Source organism: Platalea leucorodia (genome assembly GCF_965183815.1).
Source record: "Platalea leucorodia genome assembly, chromosome: 4".
NCBI classification, from domain to species: domain Eukaryota; kingdom Metazoa; phylum Chordata; class Aves; order Pelecaniformes; family Threskiornithidae; genus Platalea; species Platalea leucorodia.
Window position 1 is genome coordinate 127309114 of NC_138826.1, and position 19109 is coordinate 127328222.

Genomic DNA, 19109 nt, shown 5'->3' on the forward strand with positions numbered 1-19109 from the left:
TACCAATTTCTTAGTTCATTCTGCTGCTGCGTCAGTTTGTCTCAGTATCTACAGTCAGCGGTAACTTAACTTGATTTTAAGTAGGAATCTGCGATTTGAAACAAGCTGTTGAAAAACTTTTTAAATTAATGAGTTCACTGTCATTTTCAATTCTTTTTAGGCCATAAGTAAGTAGGTATTCAGATATAAAACCTAGAAGATGCAATTCTGTGAGCCCATGAACATGCTGAGTATTAAATTATATGAGTGCTCTCTTTTTAGAATCATGGCAATGAGCTTTAAGATCATCAAGTCCAACCGTTAACCCAGCACTGCCAAGTCCACCACTAAACCATGTCCCCCAACACCACATCCACCCGGCTTTTCAATCCCCCCAGGGATGGGGACTCAGCCCCTGCCCTGGGCAGCCTGGGCCAGGGCCTGACAGCCCTTTGGGGGAAGGAGTTTTTCCCAATGCCCACCCCAACCCTGCCCTGGCGCAGCTTGAGGCCGTTCCCTCTCGTCCCATCGCTTGTTCCTGGGGAGCAGAGACCGACCCCCCCGGCTCCAGCCTCCTTTCAGGCCGTTGCAGAGAGCGATGAGGGCTCCCCTCAGCCTCCTCTTCTCCAGGCTGAGCCCCCCCAGCTCCCCCAGCCGCTCCTCCCCAGCCTTGTGCTCCAGCCCCTGCCCCAGCCTCGCTGCCCTGCTCTGGCCACACAGAGTTTCCCCCCCCTTTTTTTTGTCCTTTCAATAATTTTCACAAAACGTCCGAGCCAGGAGCTCTAGGTCTGGATCTCAGTTTCCTACTCTGTCATTTCACGTTTGGGTGCTGACTGCCGTCCCTGACGCTGAGCAGGAGAAACACAAGCAGCGTGCTGATCTCTCGCTGGCTGCTTTGGCTTAGGTGGGGATGGGGGCACTTGTTAGCAGATTCCCACGAGCGCCAGCAGCGAAGCGAACGGGATGGCACAGGATTCTTTTGGTGTAGTATTAATGCTGACGATAGGATTCCCTCATCTCATCGCAGCAAAAATTGCCCCTTCTGAGAGAAAAAATGGGAAGTAACGTGCTGATATGTGTGCCTTCAGCAGTGCTCTCTTACGGGTGAATGCTAAATTACAGCGTAAGATCTTATATATGCAGTAGCTACAGAGAGTCATTGATTGATAGTCAGAATGAGATGATTAATTTATCAAAATACTACTTTAAAGCCTTCTAATACATAGTAATTAAATTGTAAAGGGTTTTATCAAGCCATTTATTTTTCTTCATGCAGGAAACCTCTTCAGTAGTGAGATGTAAGAGTGAAATACTTATATTTGAAATTTGCCAGTTAATCATAGAATCATAGAATCGTTAAGGTTGGAAAAGACCCTTAAGATCATCGAGTCCAACCGTTAACCCAGCACTACCAAGCCCACCACTAAACCATGTCCTCAAGTACTTCGTCTACCCGTCTTTTAAATCCCCCCAGGGATGGAGACTCATCCCCTGCCCTGGGCAGCCTGGGCCAGGGCCTGACAGCCCTTTGGGGGAAGAAGTTTTTCCTAATATCCAACCTAAACCTGCCCTGGCCCAGTACTGAGCCCTGGGGAACACCACTCGTGACTGGCCGCCAACTGGATTTGACTCTGCTCACCACTTGGTCAGGAAGAATCCTCGCTTTCTGAAATCTTCAACTGCATTTAATTGTTAAGTTCAGGAAGACCTCCTCTTTGATTTTAAAGTCTGTTAATGCTTCTAGTAATTCACATCAGTGTTGTATTTAACAGATGAATACTCTAGAGCATGGTAGCACTTGTTCTGAAAAATTGATTTATCCAGTTTCTTGCATTCCCAGCTGTGTTAAATTTTCTCCGACAGCCAGAATGAGCCACGTTGAGACATTAGCGCTGAAATGTGCTCTATGTCATTGTTTACAGAGGCAATCAAATGCTTCCCAGACCCTGTGTGATATCATAAGATTGAGCAGAGACCAGAGCAATCAACTCCAGGATATACCTGAGCCTGATCCACTTCTCACAGCACTGGAATCGTAAGTACTTCTCAGAGGACTGTTGCTAAACTAATTGCTATTAATATTGTCATTTACTGATGGCTCCCTAGAGACACAAAGTATGCGTGTCAAACCTTTGCTTAACTCTTGACATTTGTGCCAACCGTTTAATGCTGCTTTTAAATTGTAGCCTCACTTAGCTGCTGCTGTTGAGATTTCTGGGTTTTGTAGCTCTGTCTGAAGGCAGGAGATTGGGGTTAACGATCCCCAAAGCTCACAATCTAATTCAAGACAAGACGATGCTCGTGAGTGTGTTAAAACGCTCATAGTGAGTTCAGAGAAAGGTGAACTGGAGTGGCAAAAGTTGAGGGAGATCCCACAAAGACAAATCTTAAAATTCCCATGTTGACGGTGTTCCTTGGTGCCAAGTGTGACTTTAGGTGCGAGGCTTTGGTCATGCTTGGCCAATCAGTGGCTCTTATTCCGCGCTGGTAAACGTGTCGCACCGTATAGACGGATTTCAGACCATCAGGTTGCTGTTCTTCAAAATTGGGAAGAAAATGCTGTGACAAGAGAAGGAGTTCTGTCACCGTAGTAGCTCGCGTGTCCCCATGCACTTTGTATGGGGCGTTACTAGCTTGCCTTCCAGCCTTTGCTGAGGTCTCCTTCTGCACTCTGAGTGTCCTCTGGCATGCTGGTTTTGGCTCCTGAGTCAAATATCAGTTGTAGATTTCTTAACTTAACGTGAGCCTTGGGTTGCATGCTCTTCCATAGAGATAAGGTGATGCTGAGGTACTGCCCGATACATCTCACCGACAGTTGTCTGCCTGTCACTTAGACTGAATCATTAATCTCCCTGTTTTTATTCTCCAAATTTGGTTGAGCCCTGAAAGAAGCAAGCCTGCACACTTTAAATGCCTTCCTCGCCCTCCCTCATCATTCAAAAAGTCCTTCCATTTATTTGTGGCGTTGGGGCTAGATGGTGACAATTCGGATCTCCTCTCTCTCTCTACATTCCCTGTGGATCCCTTAATACATTAGTTAGCATCAGCTACTTCTTTTTCCTCCAAGTCCTGTCCCCTGCGACCATCATGAGCTCTCATCATGTCTCAGACACATTGTGCAATGCTCTAATTCGAGATGACATGTCACAACGCAGAGACAGAATTGGCTTAATCATTTTCTACCTTCTGGTTGATAAATGTTGCAGACAAGATTTGTAAATAGAGGTGACAGTGTCTTTTCTTAGCCCTGGTACTTTGGCTGGAAAAGAAGAAAAGCTGTTTGGTTCCTAAGCGTTTTGTCATGTTTGCAGATGATCTTGTAGAACTTACTTGAAGGTAGCCTGTCACTAAAACAGTGAATTTCATCATTTGGAAGCTGTTGGGCTGTGGTGGGTTGTTCTAAAGATGTCATCTAGTGATAAAATGGCACTGGGGTATGGTTGGCAAAAGCAGCATTTGTAGTATTTCGGGCTTTTTTAAGTTACATTTGGTAGGTGTTCTCCTGAAAAAAGGATGTAAGGATGCTTGCGATCCCAGCTAGCGGTGCTGAGCGCTTCCTTTCAGAGCCGGCGGTTGTATGTCCGGACAGCTTGTGGTGACACTTGGAAGAATTTTTTTCATTTGAAGTTTGTTAGTTTGGGTTTTTTGGTTTTTTGTTTGTCTTAAATCCAGAGCTAACTTCTCTAATATTACTGAGGGAATATATTGATGAGAAACTTGCACTTTCAAAGAGTATTTTTATTAGGAGTTATTTACCAAATAATGCTAAGTATGAGTTGTGTACCAGAAAACGTTGATTTTTCAAGTGTAGTCTATTCCCTTGGCATTGTTTCTTTGCTCTTTATAATGTAGTTTTAAATTACTTGTGTTAGCATGTTTACCGCTTCCTATATTTGCTTCAAACCTAAAAACATTTACTGGAGATTCAACATGAGATTAAAGCCAAAACCGGCTCTTTTAGGCCTAAAGACGCCATTTTGACAGAAAAGGGATGAAACAAGAGACTTGAGGTGAATAATATAGCATCTATAATTAGGGCTTAAAATTCCTCTTTTACATGTTTTTGTTGACCCAGAGCTTTCTTAATTTATGTGGCACTGCTGCTGTTTTCTCCTGGTTGTGAACCGGGGGTTCACACATGAGTGTCGGGGGCATCTGTTGGGACAGGAGCTGATGTGCGTAGGTGACAACGGGACGGGAACCGTGCTGCTCACGGGCACCGAAAAGCCGTGGTCTCCGCAGATGCGGACAGGATCTCCGCAGGCTCGACCTGTAACTGCCCCGGCAAGGAAATGCTCGCTCCTAAATGCTTCGTTGCCTTTCCTGCGCCCGCAGAAATACGTCAGACCTCGCCTTTTGTCCCACGCCCTACCGTAACATTTTCTTATTGAATAGCAAAACGTTGGATTTTCAGTGTCGATGGCATCCCTGATGGTGGAGCCTTCAGCATCTCGTCAAGCCTGTATCGGTTCTCAGCCCTTTCAGGTTTGGAGATGAGCCTCCAGCTTGGGCGTTTCACCCGGGATGTCCAGGCCCTCTACGGAGGGCCGTGGTTCGCGGTGGTGGGAGCTGTGGTGGGCCATGGAGAACGGGGTGCTTTCAGACTTTCTCAGCAGTTTTAGACTTTCTCAGCAGTTTTAGACTTTCTCAGCAGTTTTAGACTTTCTCAGCAGTTTTAGACTTTCTGAGCAGTTTCAGGGAGGGATGTGGAACCCTCCTGTGTGGGGGGCAGAAGATGGCTGCCCGTGGTCTTTCGCGAGAGCCTCTGTGACACCAGTGGTAGAATTTAAGCAAGTTTCCTTGGTTACAAAGAATTACACAAAGCTGCAATTTGAAGTTTGGCTCATGCTTTACTCCAATGGTCTTCAGCGTCTTCTCCATCGCCCTCGCTTCCCTGGCGGTCTCTGTGTATACGCTTGGCATGTTTTCAAGCACTACCTGTAACTTCCATGAGAAAAATAAAAACGTTTTTGCACTTTCAAAAAGCATTTCTAAAAGTCACTATACCACTTCCCTGTTTAGCAGAAAAAATATTTTGAACAAAAGTGATTTTTTGCAGGACTTGCCTTCCTGCTGAAGGTCACATCTCTCATCACTTTCCTTGGCCAATTTTTCCGAGCATTACTGGTAACCTTTTTGATCTCTTTTTTAATCTCTGAATCATGAATTAATGATCAGCTAGTGCAGCAAGAAGGAGCCGTGATCAGGGTTACGGAATAAATATCAAATCTAGATTTTCAATAACTGCTGGCTGTATGCAATAAAAGTGAATTCAGTTAATCACGGTAAACTGTTACTTCTTTCTCCTGACTCTGCCTCTTGTGCTTGTGCTGATGGAGTGTATTTAGATGCTACTTATTTTAATAATTCTCTCTCATGCATTATTCATGTGTTTTACATTTTTATCTCATATTTTATTTATACAAATGTAAATGAGATTTTTTCAAACGTTAGAAAATAGTAAAAATTAGACTGTGAACTTGAGTAATACTGTTTTTAGCTGGGCATGTGACTTTGCAAGTCCAGAAAGGCACTTGCTGAGTGCTGGATTTTGGAGCACGTCACGAAGAGCCGCAGGATTGGCACGGGAAGGAGTCTGAACACAGAGGTGGAAGCGCTTGGGCCCTGCTGCAGTCCGGTGGCTGCGGATGAGTAACGGTACCAGCCCGAACCTCGTGTTCCTCCTGTCGCTTACTCCTTTAGCACGGCGAATACTAGGGAGAGGAGTGGGCTGTTACCTTTGTGCTAATTGTTCTTCAATTCTAAGGCCGTGCTTGAGTGTCGGAATAATTCTTAACGCTGGAAAGGACCAGTGTCATTATTTATCTGACTCCAGCAGTCTTCAGCACTTTGCTGGGTGATCCCTCCACCTGGCCCCAAATCTGTCAGTATTTGGGAGACATCTTGGTTTAAGGGCTCAAAGAGATGGTGAATTGATTAAAATATTTCAAGGGGATGACAGCCAAGACTACTAAAAGCCTGCGTATTATTTACAGTTTGCATTCATTGGCCTCTGTTTCCAGGTCCTGGATCATCTTCTGCCAGTGGCAAATGCAAAGGGTCAACTTCCACTCTTTGTTGTCCGTCTTCTGCGATGCTGATGGATAATTTTAGATTATCAGCTGCATATTGTCTTTAATAAATTAAATTTACTGAGTTAATACTTCGGTTGTCTTCCAGTTTATAACTAAGAGGTATATCCTGCTGATAAAGGAGAACGACAATTTGGTTTGGAGTCTAGGTGTTTATAACCAGGCCTTGCCTTAGCGGTGGGCAAGCATGTTCAGAAACCTGGCGTAGAACCATTCTTGCCATATGAGGCTTTAGAAAGGAATGTCTTTATTCTTTCTTTAAAAAAAAAAAATAAAAAAAGAAAAAATTGCAGCTTTTTTTTTCCCCAGAAACCCCAGAAGTGGCTTTTTTTGTGATTAAAGCAACTGCCAAATATTTTTAATTCTTATATGGCTAATGTGTGTGTGTTGATCAACAGGCAGGAATGTGTGGAGCAACTCCTGAAGAATATGTTTGATGGAGAGCAGACTGAAAATTGCATAGTGAATGGAACACAAGTTCTTCTAACGCTGCTGGAAACAAGGCGCTCTGGGTGAGTTAGCACCTTCCTCCCTAGCCAGAGCAATTTTAGGAACTCCAGTCTAGTTTTATGAAGCAGAAAAGGAATTTTTTTGGCCTAGTGTGAGGTGCTGTCTAGAAACGAGTACAAGAAAAGCCGTTTGGTTCTTTTGATGCGGCAGCTGTGGCTCACGGCGGTTGGACCAGTTGGCAGCTGGGCCCTTCGGCGGGCTCTCCCAGTTGCCTTGCGCGCGCGCAGCGAGGCCTCGCCTGTGAGAGCAGAGCTCTTGCGGCAGAACGCGTGCAGAGTCGGGGGGGAGGCACATCACCCATGACGTATATATCTGTACACGGCTCTATAGTTTGTTTTTTAAAACTATATCCCCCTTTTATTTCTTTTGATGGAGCTAGGGGAGAGAGAAGGCAAACGAGAGTTCTGGGGAGGAAGCGAGACATTGCAAATCTCAGTTTCTAAAAAAGGAGAAAATAAGGAAGAGTGAAGGAGGTAATGGAAGATTAGGAAGAGGCACTGGCGAGGACAGAAGATGGCACTGGGCAAAGGAGTTGCTAGTCAGAGTCATGTGCAGAGTTAAACCTGAAAAGCGGAGATGCTAATGCTGCTGTGTCTGGTGCCCAGGATCCCTGAAGAGTTAGGGCTTGGGGGCGTAGGGGTTCCTATCTAGCCCATTCCTGCCGTGCTGGGATTGCGTTTCATTGCTGGAATGGAAGCGTTTCTTTTATTCCTACGTGAGAGCCTGCTGTTGGCAGGGGCCAGTAAGAAACAGTCGGAATTGCCTGCTTGCTGAGAAGGAGGTAGGGTTGTGAGCACAGCTACGCGCCTGCTCAAGGCTTTCATCCGTTAGTATATGTGCGTACTGCTTTTTGAACGCTTGTGGAAGGTTTACGGTTTTTAACAACTGTTTATAGTTAACTCTTGCGGATGTAATTTACTTTTCAAATGTTTGGGAAGTTTTAAAAAACAGGGAGCACTTCAGTAATTTGTCAGCTCTGCAGACGGGTTATTGTCTGTCTTCCCACTCACCTCATTCACAGCTTTGATTATGCGAACGTCGTCTTGTAAATGAGATATTAATATAGCGTAGTTATGTAAATATATTCAGTAGCAGGAAATTATTATTCTTCATATTCATCGTTATTCTTCAAGAGAAAATGACCAACGTGGACAGTGTGACTGGAGACCATTGTAAGATTTTGTCAAATCTTAACCGCTGCGCTGTTGTCCTTTGCAGAGTGGAAGGACTGATGGACTCATACACTCAGGGATTTGAAAGGTCTTACACTGTCAATAGCAGCATCTTACATGGTATTGAACCAAGGCTAAAGGATTTCCACCAGCTGCTGCTCAGCCCTCCCAAGGTAAAGCGTCTCGGCCTTTCTCAGGGCAGATGGCTCCTGACCTGCATTTCAGGTTGCCCTTTCCTTATACACAGCCTTCCTGGATATTTTCTGAAAGCGCCACGTGCTGGAACAGGCAAAAGTCTTTTGAACAAAAATTCATGCTTAAAGTTTATAGTTCGGGTGCTTAGGGACTAGGCAGTAGGGAGTTCGAAAGCCGCTGTATTCGAGGAAAACCAAGAAGTACAGGGATGTTGGGACTGGTGGCTTGTGTAAAGATGGTGAGGGGGTGAAGAGAAAGGAACTTTTAGTTAGTGGATATTCTGATTTTAATCTTCAGGTTTGGAAGTACAGGTCTCGCAGTGGTCACACAACACCGTCCTCTGTGTGGGAAGATGATTTGGGTTTACCTGCAGAGAATATTTATGAAATCACAGAATGCTTTGGGATGGAGGTGACCTTTAAAGGTCATCTGGTCCATCCCGCCGCAATCGGCAGGGAAACGAACTAGTTTAGTCAAATCATTGTGCTTATACACCCAAGGAAATGCTGATCTTTGATGCGGGTACTCATTATCTGTTTCTCTGATAGAAAACAGCAATCCTAACTACAATTGGTGTCTTGGAGGAGCCACTGGGGAATGCTCGTCTTCATGGATCTCGTCTAATAGCTGCTCTGCTTCACACAAACACTCCCAGTATTAATCAGGAACTATGCAGACTCAGTACCATGAACTTATTACTTGTGAGTAACATAGTGTGACACCGGGGCGAGGGGGAGCAGCTTTAAACTGGGAACATTTTTGCCTTCCCTTTCACCTGTCGGTGCAAGGTAGTTTGTTTTGAGCGTGCCAGTGTGTAATTGTTTTTCTAATCTGCTGAAAGTAGGAACATCCATCCTCAGAATAGCATCTGTAATAGAAATATGGATGCTTACTGTTTTGAACTGAACCTCACGCTTCAAGTTTATTGTTACAGCAGTTTAGTAGCGTGTATGCAGAACAGTCTGGTTATTGGGAAAGCTTGGGTGCGCTGCGTATATCGGCTCTTATAATACTGAGCGCTGCTCTCTTTGTCTAGCTGTGAACAGGGGCATGTTCTCAAAACTGCCAAAATCACCGGGACAGTCTTTCAGAAAATTATTTTTATACTTAGAAATGACTTGGTTAATATTTTTCTTACGATTAATTCAGCCACGGACTAGATAACGTTTTTTTTCAGCGTGCCCATGCTGTGAGCCCTAGCTGTGTACCAGAGTATTTCCAACGCGCTCCGTTTATGGGAGAGCACGCATTACAGCAGAGCAAGTGGAGAGTCAGCCACAAGTGGATGCTGAGGCATATAAGTTCTTTTAGTGGAACTAAAACCCGTTGTTTTAGTGGAACTGCTGATTAAACAACTAGTTGGGCAGTGTTCTAATGTCATTCGATTAAGAATGGGAAGATGTATCTAGAGTGAATTCTTCTGTTTCTCATTTTTTCCAGGACTTGTTTTTTAAGTACACATGGAATAACTTTTTGCATTTCCAAGTGGAATTGTCCATAGCAGCTATTCTCTCGCACTCTGTGCAAGAGGGGAAAACTACTGCTAATGACCTAGAAAGCAAAGAAGAGGTGCTGAATGGAAACGTGGCCACAGAGAGCTTAGAGCCTCCAGAAAACACCACCGAGAATATCATGGTTACTCACGTAAGTCCGGTCGCGTCACCTGGAGTTTTAGACTGATTGATTCAGCCTGAATGTGCGTGAACAAGGAAATGGTACGACAGACTGTGCAAGAGCATGGAGTTTATTTAAAAGTGTCTAGATATAACTTGGTTCTGTCAGTTCTGGATGGAAGTGTATTTGCTTTTGTACATTGGGTTTTAGCACCCAATTACGAAATAAACATACCACCCATCTCATTTAAGGGGCTTGTGAATCCATTTTTATTTAATTTTTTTAGTAAAGGTGCATATAAACTTTGGACAAAAAAACCCAACCTACAAGTAGCTAACTACATTGTAGCTTCTGCATTGTGGCCCTAATGATGAAAATTTGTCGTTGCGTTTGTAAAACGACAACAACGTTCTTCATTGCCGCTCGTGGGAAGCCCCAGAGCAGGCTGAAGGTGTTCACGGGTATTGCTGTTTTCCCTGGATCCTCTGAGAAAAAAATTAAGACAGAAGGAACTTGAGCTCTTGGGAAAGATAAGTGCTGAACTTCAAGTCCTTGTTCAGGAGGAGCGAAGGAACGAACAGAAGTAACTGTGGTTCAGTGCAGACTTCCTAAGGCATGAGTCTTGCTTCGGCAAACTTCTGACATGTTCTTCCTAACTCTTTTTTTTTCCTTTCCCCTCTAGCTGTTCCAGAAATGCTGCCTAGTGCAAAGGATATTGGACGCCTGGGAAGCCAATGACAAAATACAGTAAGGGATTTCGGGGTCAGCAGGCCCTGTTCTAGGGCTGCGGATGTAGAATATTGCCTTGAAATAATCTTTCAATTTTGGGGATAGTTTACAATTTGATGGTGTCCAAAATGATTTGGATTTCGATTGTGATTTGGAATTAGCATTATTTGCATGTTAAAAAGCAAATTCACCAAATAGGCATATAATTTGAAAGCATGATTTTTTTTTTTAAACGCTTGTAACATCTCAACCCAAATACACAATATGGCTTGTTCTTGCTTTCTCAGGAAATTGCATAGCATATTAACTACATAGAATATTAACTTTTTTCTTTTTCTTTTTTTTTTTAAATGCACAATTATATTCTCCCTAGAGTGGGCCACTGTATGGAAACTGAGGTGGGGAAGCATTTTTGCCCCAGATTTGCCCCGCATTTAATATTCTAACTTTATAAAACACTTGGATTTCATGCTGATTGCAATGATTATAAGAAGTAAATAATTAAAAAACCCCTAAAACATCTTAAAGTGAAAATATTAGCTAGGCTTCTGTTTCTGTGTCCCTCTAAATGTTTTGGTCCTGCCTTGCTATTTTGAGCTCTTTATGGCTTCAAAGTGCTTTGTAGCCCCACTGTCATTATTTTGGGCTTACTGGCAGGCCATAATTGGTGGTTGGGTTTTGGTTTGATTTTTTTGTTTGTTTGTTTTGGTTTGGTTTTGTTGGGGTTTTTGTTTTTTCCCTCTTGCAACCCCTTGGGCTGTTGGTAACAAATTTTGCCGGTAGTTTCATTGCACAGCTATCACTGTGTACAGCTTTGTAGGTAACAAACATCTGTGGTTGCTGCTTAAGAGTTTTCCTAATTAAATTAGATAGGAACTAGAGCTCATACGTATTTCATGCCAAACAGTTCCAGTCACCACACTGGAAAGAATTTTAATGGCAAGAAAAAAATCCCGAGTTAACAGAGAGGTATCTCAGCTGGTGTGCTTTAAAGCTTGGGTTTATACAAAGGTTATTGCGTGCACTCGGTGAGGAGATGGAGTCAAGCACTGGGAGCCCCAGGGCCAGAGATGCCAAATGAGAGCTTGGGAATTATGTCTTAAAAACCATCAGCAAGAAGGGTGGTAATGCATTTTCCTGTTGGAACATGGAATTTCTCCTTGGGTCCTCTTAGTTTTAGTTATTCCATATGTTCTTGATAAAGGACTTTGTGACTGCTAGAATTTAACTTCTAGGTAACCCGCATAATTATTTTACTGCAGTCCATTTGATCTGCCTCGGTAATTAGAATTTAGAATAAAGTCAGTCTGGTCAGCAATGTGAGTTTATAGGAAGCATCAGTTTACTGTAGCGCAGCTTTATTTGCCTTCCGTTCACGTGAATGCACACCATGTCAGCCACTACTTGTGGCATGGTTGATAAAAAGTATTTGGAAGTATTGACATAAAAGTTGATTTTGCATGTTTGCTGCCTGCATCCCAGCAGCGTGTTAAGGACTGCTCAACTCAGAAAAAATGTTATATCGCTCCTCCCGGAGTATACAGCCACAGAAGGCAGATGCAACATTGCTGAACACTGCTTTGACCACCATACACTTAAAATTTTTGAGAAAGCTGAGCTTTGCAAGTTTGCTGAAAAACATGCATTTTGAGAGAGAGCCATAGGACAGGGCTGCTGGCCGCGTCGGCTGCGTCCCTTCGCCTCCTCTACCCGTGGGATTTGTCCTCGAGCTCTTGTGCAGCTTTTCTGCAGGGCCCAGAGGAAGCGCCGCTGGAACCCGTCTCTGGCTGTGCCGGCACGGCCCCGCGGGTGCCCCGGTGCAGACAGGCGCCGAGCCACGGACGGCGGTGCCGGCGGTGGCTCCGGGCTCGCAGCAGGACTGGTGCCGCCGAGGCGCTGAGCAGTGCCGTGCACCCGGGCCGGGGCTCTTGGCCCTCGTGTTGGCTCGGGCTGCGAAAGAAGCCGCCACGAGCCTGCGTGCGAAAGGCTGGAGCTTAGCCCTGGGAGCTCGTTTCCAGGCGTCCCTTTTATTCATTTATTTAGAACTGTTCCATAGTTCTAAACCCTGAATTTGGGGTTGGAGTTAGAGTGCTGTTAGCGTAGGACATGTGTACAGATACAGTTTGTATTGGCTGTGTACGCTGTTTTTTGGTACGGGAACACGTGGAGGGGTAAGGATTTTTTTTACCCAAACCATCTAGTCTCCTCACCTGCATGTGTTCAGCTCCAACGTTAGGGAAAAGCCTGAGATAATTTCGGTATAAACTTATCCTTTTTAGAGATTCAGGAGCTGATGATTACACTTTTGAAGGGGTGTGGGGGTCATAAAAAAAAAAAAAAAGCTTAAAAACGTAGCCGTAACTGGATGCGATCAGGGGAGCTGATCCCGTCTGCTGGCTTTGCCGCGTTCGGCCTGTCGGCTCGGCTCGGCCCGCTGCTCGCGGGTCCCCCGGCAGGGGCAGAGGGGAATCGGGGCGAGCGCTGCGCACCAGCTGGGAATGAACCCTGATGTACTCAGTGTCTTCCTCTCCCCCAAGGAAAAATGAAAGCCTTCGTTACGCGTTGGCTCTGTTAGCATCTCGGAAAGAAACCTTTGTTTTACAGCTGGAGACGTAGTAAAGCGAGGTGGAAACTTCTCGTCATCCTGTTTGTAAGGGGTTTATGTTCTTTTACAGTGGTTCTGGCCCCCCACTTCTGTTTGTGGTGGCTCGGGTCAGCCCTGCATGCTCCTTGTGCCGCATCAAGAAATAATGATTCCTGAATTTGACTTCAGGATTTGGGATACTTTAACGTGTGTAATGTTACAATGAATAATAGCATTGTATGTAAGAGTTTTCTTCGGGCTCGTTTTCGGCACCTGCCAGTTTAGAGGCAGAAATGCCGTTTCTAAACGGGGTGCTGTGAAATTTCTTACCAGGGATCTGCCACTCGGGTTTACGTTTTCCTTCCCAAATCTCGTCAGGCCTCCTTTGGATACTGTGGAAGGCAGAATTATTTCAGGTTCTTCATCCCCTGATTTTTAGATGGCTTCTTTGCTATCCAGTGAAGGAGAACCACTGAAGGCTCAAACAAAAGTGACTTAGAGACGTAGTGTTGGCGTCTTATATTTTTTTGTAAGGGGGAAATCTAATGGTTGTCAATTAGTGTCTTTTGTTCTCTTGAATTCATCTGCTAAATATTTCAATTGCAAGTAAAGCGCTAAAGCTTTTTCAGTAGCAGTGATATAAATTCTTACTGCTCTGAGTTTTCTTTAGTGGAAATTATAACCAGATTATTTAGTTCTGCAACACACCCGATTAGCTTACTCTTTGTAACTGGCTTAAATTTTATCTGGTGCATTCAAACCGGATGAGTGATCTCTTCCCTCTCAATACATGAGAAAATGCAGAAAGGTTCATTTGCTGTGGGTAAACTCGCCCTGTGTGCGCGAGCAGGGAGCGTTCCTGCCGATTCTCGCCGCATCTCCTGTGCTAGCCCTGCTTGGCGTAACCTGTACGTACGTCAGGCTGCTGCGGCGGCGGGCGCCTAGGCTATGAAAGGGGTCATGGCTGTGACCCCCTGGTTCTTGGTGCCTGCTTAGAGTGCTACTGGCTCTTTTCTCCTTTCAGGGCAGAAGGTGGAATGAGGCGAGGCAACATGGGCCACCTCACCCGGATAGCCAACGCTGTGGTGCAGAACATGGAGAAGGGCCCCATGCAGACTCAAATCAGTGAGTTCATTAAAGGTACACGCTCCTTTCTCCGTTCCTCCCCCCCTGCCCTTGATTAAATAACCCTTGGAAAGACTTTACTGCATGTATTTTGTGAGGATCCCTTTTATAATGGAAGAATTTCCAGTTAAATATCACAATTTCCCATAACTTAAAAAAATGTCTAGACCAAATTTGGTTGCTCTTTGTTTTCATACAATTACATTGAAATTGTTGGAACTTTGTTTTTGCAGCTGGAGGCTGAAGGTATCTTTTTTGTGCTAAAGAATGCTTCATTTAATCCAGATTCGTGTGTACGTTTGTAGTGCTTATTTACAATACTCTAGGGTGGTGTTTATGAACGGTGTTTCTATGCTTCCTTATTCTTATACGTGTCCGAGAGGAAGGGAGACACCAGGGTAAGCGATGGCAGAGGCCCTACGCTTTGTGGGAGATACTCATGTTGCCAGGCTCTGTCCATCATGTCTTCATCGGACTTTTATTTTAAGAACTAGTTCTGTCTGATGTTTTTGTGTGAGAGGAAATAAGATTTTCCATCTGCATCTATTAAGGGAAACAATGAGCACAAATATGACTTGAGTTTCCATTTTTGGCATCTAACGAACATATCAAATGGTAACGCAGTAGCTTGCTGTGTTCTCATATCTACATGAAAATTGAGAAGTCATAGGTGGTTTAGTAAAGACTGAAAGTTTCACAAGTCGCGGTTATGTCTCTCCGTTGTGGTGCTGTACTGGGTCTGGCTGGGATGAAGAGAGCTTTATTCATAGCAGCCGTGCGGTGCTGTGCTTCGGATTTGTGACTAAACCGGTGTTGATAACGCACCACTGCTTTAGCTGGCGCTGAGCAGCGCTTGCACAGCGCCAGGGCTTTCTCCTTTCTCTTTCACCCACTCCGTCCCCACCCGGGGGCGGACGGGGGCGGACAAGAGGCTGGGAGGGGACAGGGCCGGACAGCTGGCCTGGGCTGGCTGACGGCTGCTCTGTGCCGCGGACTCGGCAGTGGGAGCTGGGGGGACAGTCTTGCCAAGGTGGCTGCTGCTCAGAGGCCGGCTGAGCATCAGGCTGCTGGTGGGAGGTGGTGAGTGAGTGCCTTTGCACCACTTGGTTTGGTTTTTTTTTTTTTCCCCTCTTTTCTCCACTTATTAGACTTTCTTCATCTCAACCCATGAGTTTTTCTCGCTTTTGGTCTTCCAGTTCTCTCCCCCATCCTGCTGGGGTGGAGTGAGCGAGCAGCTGGGTGGGTGCTTAGTTGCTGGCTGGGGTCAACCCACCACAATCACCAGGAGAGAAGAGGAAGAAAAAAGTAAAACTTAAGTCACATGCATACTGGTTTTCAGAAAGTTGTGGTAGATGTTTTGTATCTTTAGCCCACTGTAATTCCACAAGCAAGTTAAGATTGTTAAGACCAGTAATATCTTACTGGTTGGCCTAATGAAAGATGTTCCTTTCTCTGCAGAATTTACCATTTTTAGAAAATCAGGAGTAAAATGTAATTGACTGTGCAGAGCACTTAGATAAGGCACGCATTACGTAGCTCATGGGCAGGTGTATCTGTCTGCTCAAAACCTGCCAGGTAGCCAGGGGGGCTAAATAACTGGCTGCGATCCCTTCTCATTGAGTTGCGGTAATCTTGACGGCGACCTCTCTGTTACAGAGCTACCTGAAGATTGTAGAGGGAGATGGGAGAGTTTTGTAGAAGAGACGCTGACGGAAACCAACAGGAGGAATACAGTGGATTTGGTGAGAACAGTGATACTGTGCATATTTCAGATAGGCCTGCTATCTTCTGGACTTTCTTTAACTAAAAAAAGTGATATTGCTGGGTTTTGTCCTTCTTTTGCCTGTTGTTATGAAATAGGCTTCCAAGGGCAGAGTGTAGAAAACATATTCCGAATAGTTCTTCAAGCAGCAGCAGCTCTGATATGTGTTGGGTAAACTCTAGTCCGTGTTTCTCTGTTACTCATTGGGACAGTTTCTGCCTTCTGAGGAGTTGGGTTTTTGATCGCACGTGTGGAACAAAAGTGTTTGAACTTTCTTAGCTTTCAGTTGTGCTTATTTTTTTTGTACTTTTTTTCAGGTGAGCACTCACCATCTGCACTCTTCCAGTGAGGATGAAGACATCGAGAGTGCTTTTCCCAATGAACTCTCTCTCCAACAGGTGAGTTGACAGCGTGCTCTTCACTGTTCCTGGGAAGCTTGCTTCTCTGATTTACCCTTAATCCATCCTAATATGGACCAGCTTCCTAAATTTTACTTTTAGGCAGTGTGTTCAGCTCTTTTGTGCTTTTCCAGTGTAGGTAGTTACATGGTCGAGACTCCAGTTGAGAATAAATTTGGCTCAGACTGTGCACAAGCCCCAGATGCACGATGTGTCTCGCATTTCTGGCAGGCGCTGCGTGTTTCTCGCTCTTTCCCTGCTCCTCCCCGGCGAGGGGGCCGGGTGGTCCTGATGGCGCAGACCAGCTGCAGGGAGCTGCTGTACCTCCCAGTGCATCACCTGCCTGCGGTGGAATCGGGGCTGAGGGAGGGGTTCTGCTTCCTCTTGGGCTATGCAGACTTCTGTTAAAAAGGGGGAGCGCCAAACTAAACGTTAGCAGTAAACAGTAGCAGTAAGAGCAGTAAAAAGCCTTGACTTAGCAAGAAACAGAGATAGTTAAGGGTTCGATTGCATTTAGCGAAGATCTCAGGATCCTCAAAATCTGAGGTGCTCTGCTAAGGCTCCATCAAATATATGGAAGCTGCTTTTCAGGATGAGATATTCAGACAAGTTCTTCCAACCTTTTTTGATGCTGAGAACATAAAGAGCATTAGCAGAACATACAAGTTTCAACATATTTATCAGAAAGCTACCTATGGGGAGTAAAAAGACAATCTTAACCTGAAATCTAGTTAAGGGTAGAAATGAGCTGAAAATAGTTTATAGTTCTTCTTTTGTCCAGATACTCTAACTGGCTACTCTGACATTAGAAATAGCTTTCTTTCCTCAGCTGATACTTAGAAAGCACTTTAAGAAAAGAAAAAATGTATTGCCTTTGTTAAAAAAAAAAAAAAGTTTTGTCTTTTATTGTGACAAGTATCCATAGAAATAGTGAGAGGAGCCTGCAGAGCTCCTCAGACAGGAACACGGGGCCTTCATGTCGCCTGCAGTGGAGCTGCAGTGATGCATGTTTGAATTACTTAGCTGGGGCTGGAGTGGGCTGCCTAGCAGTACTCTGAATTATCCTCCAAACAGGAGAAACGATCTGGGGAAAAACAAAATGCGATGCGTAAGAGCAAGTGTGAGATTCTGTTTGGAGGCAGAAGCAATCCTTTTCATAGAGGATGAGGCATGGATGAGTAGGCAAGAATGTGACCCAAAGCGTATCTGGGCAATTATCCTGAGGTGCAAGCTGAAAAAGAGAAGACCCAAGCTGCTGTGGGAAACCAAACGTACGATAGGTGGGAGCGTTGTCTCAAAGACACGGAGTAATTTTCCCATTCTCCTTGGTGAATGTCCAGCTGGAGGCAGTGAACTTCCAAAGTGATCGGTATTAGCACGAGGTAAGCTAGGGGATAGTAATGAGAATGATAAGAGGTGTAGAGCATGATGTAGGAAGAAAAGTTGAAAGAATTTGGTCTACTTGGTCAAGAGAAGACAAGATTATGTGGAGACATATGCCTCCTCCTCCAAGGAAGAGGGATTTAGAGGAAAAGGACCTTCTTGATGTCCGTGGTGGGTTAAGTTGCAGCAAAGTGAATTTCATATTGCATCGGGGGAAACAGACAAATGCAAGAAGCCCCTACAGCATTCGAATGGAATAATGAAGCCAGCAAAGGGTTTCCTAGGAAAAGTCGTAACTCCCTTTGGAAGAAGTTAAGAGCAGATCAGAGCAGCAGTGCAGAAGTCTGCTCGAGAGCAGTCTGTCTGAGATCCTGCTTTGAGAAAGGGGGTTGGAGTAGATGATTTCTCAGAGTTCATCAGTTTTCTATGATTTTAATGCTTTTTAGAATATATGTGTTCAGCCAGCCTAATTGAGTATCTTTGGACACCTTAATGATCGCTCTTTTGGGGTTCTGTTGCTCAGGCCTTCTCCGAGTACCAGATCCAGCAGATGACAGCTAACTTTGTGGATCAGTTTGGCTTTAACGATGAGGAGTTTGCAGACCAGGATGATAATATCAAGTAAGTTTATAAAACTTCAAGAGGCTTATATTTAGCATCTAATCTTTCTTCTTCTGGTGAGGGTTTTAAAATGAACCTCACTGTATACCTCCGTCGGTTTGAAAGAAACAGAAGACTGCTCAGTGGCCGGGAAAACAGCTCACCTTTTGTCCTTTTGATAGGAGTCCACCCCTGATCTCCAAAGACAGTTCTAGAACCAAGGAAAAGTATTTCTCCATTTTGAAGAGAAACATTTTAAATAAAACACGCAACTATTGTCCAGCCATATTCTAGAATAAATTTAATTGCACAGAAAGCAAAGCATTAGAGCTAACTCTAGGCAATTACACAGATATTCTCCAGTGGCATTAAGTCCTTATTGAAATTAGGAGTAGAAAGAATAGCGTTCTGATGAAGTCCACGCAAAAATTTAGCCATTTTCTCTCTTAGGAATAAGGAAACGCAGATAAGGCAGGAGCAAATAACAGTTCAAAGGCGGCAGATATAGGTGGATTTAATGTTACGCGACTCTCTGAAGTCAGTGTTCAGAAGTGGTGCTGCTTTTATGGAAGACCTACTGTAATCTAATTAAAACTGCAGCTCATCTCACCTTAAAAATTGTAGCTAAGGAAATGACTGGGACTGTAATTATCCCGCTTATCCATAATGCTTCAGAAATTGTAGCCATTTAGTGTACATTTATTGTGAGAAGAGTGCTCCAGGAGGACAGCCAGTTGTGTTTGCTGCTCGTCGATTTTGCCCGTTCGCCTTCATCTTGTGGCAGCGTTCGTCTCAATCAAAGGAATTACTGGTCGCCCGAGGTGCCAGGGAGCGTGCGTGGCAGTGCCCGCTGTACCTGCCACCCCAGGGCGGGTGCTCGGGGTCCAGAGAGGTTGGGTCTGCTCTGCAAAGAGCTGCAGGATCCTGCTGTCCTGGACTCCTGACAGACGCAGGAGGCTCTTAGCC

The 19109-nt window shown here is 44.7% G+C and overlaps 1 protein-coding gene across 7 annotated transcripts in view; it reads left to right on the top strand.

Annotated features, from left to right (window-relative positions):
• The window catches only part of PPP6R2 (protein phosphatase 6 regulatory subunit 2), a 111663-nt gene that overhangs the window by 70014 nt on the left and 22540 nt on the right, over window positions 1-19109 (top strand). For 5 of the 7 annotated variants that reach the window (XM_082308178.1, XM_082308181.1, XM_082308179.1 and 2 more), the window contains 10 exons: window positions 1902-2014; window positions 6470-6583; window positions 7800-7926; window positions 8497-8649; window positions 9389-9592; window positions 10245-10309; window positions 13900-14015; window positions 15657-15742; window positions 16080-16160; window positions 18067-18164. In XM_082308178.1, the coding sequence (XP_082164304.1) occupies window positions 1902-2014; window positions 6470-6583; window positions 7800-7926; window positions 8497-8649; window positions 9389-9592; window positions 10245-10309; window positions 13900-14015; window positions 15657-15742; window positions 16080-16160; window positions 18067-18164 (1157 nt within the window). The remainder of the gene's footprint in view (window positions 1-1901; window positions 2015-6469; window positions 6584-7799; window positions 7927-8496; window positions 8650-9388; window positions 9593-10244; window positions 10310-13899; window positions 14016-15656; window positions 15743-16079; window positions 16161-18066; window positions 18165-19109) is intronic. The other 2 variants (XM_082308182.1, XM_082308183.1) reach the window with 2 other exon arrangements.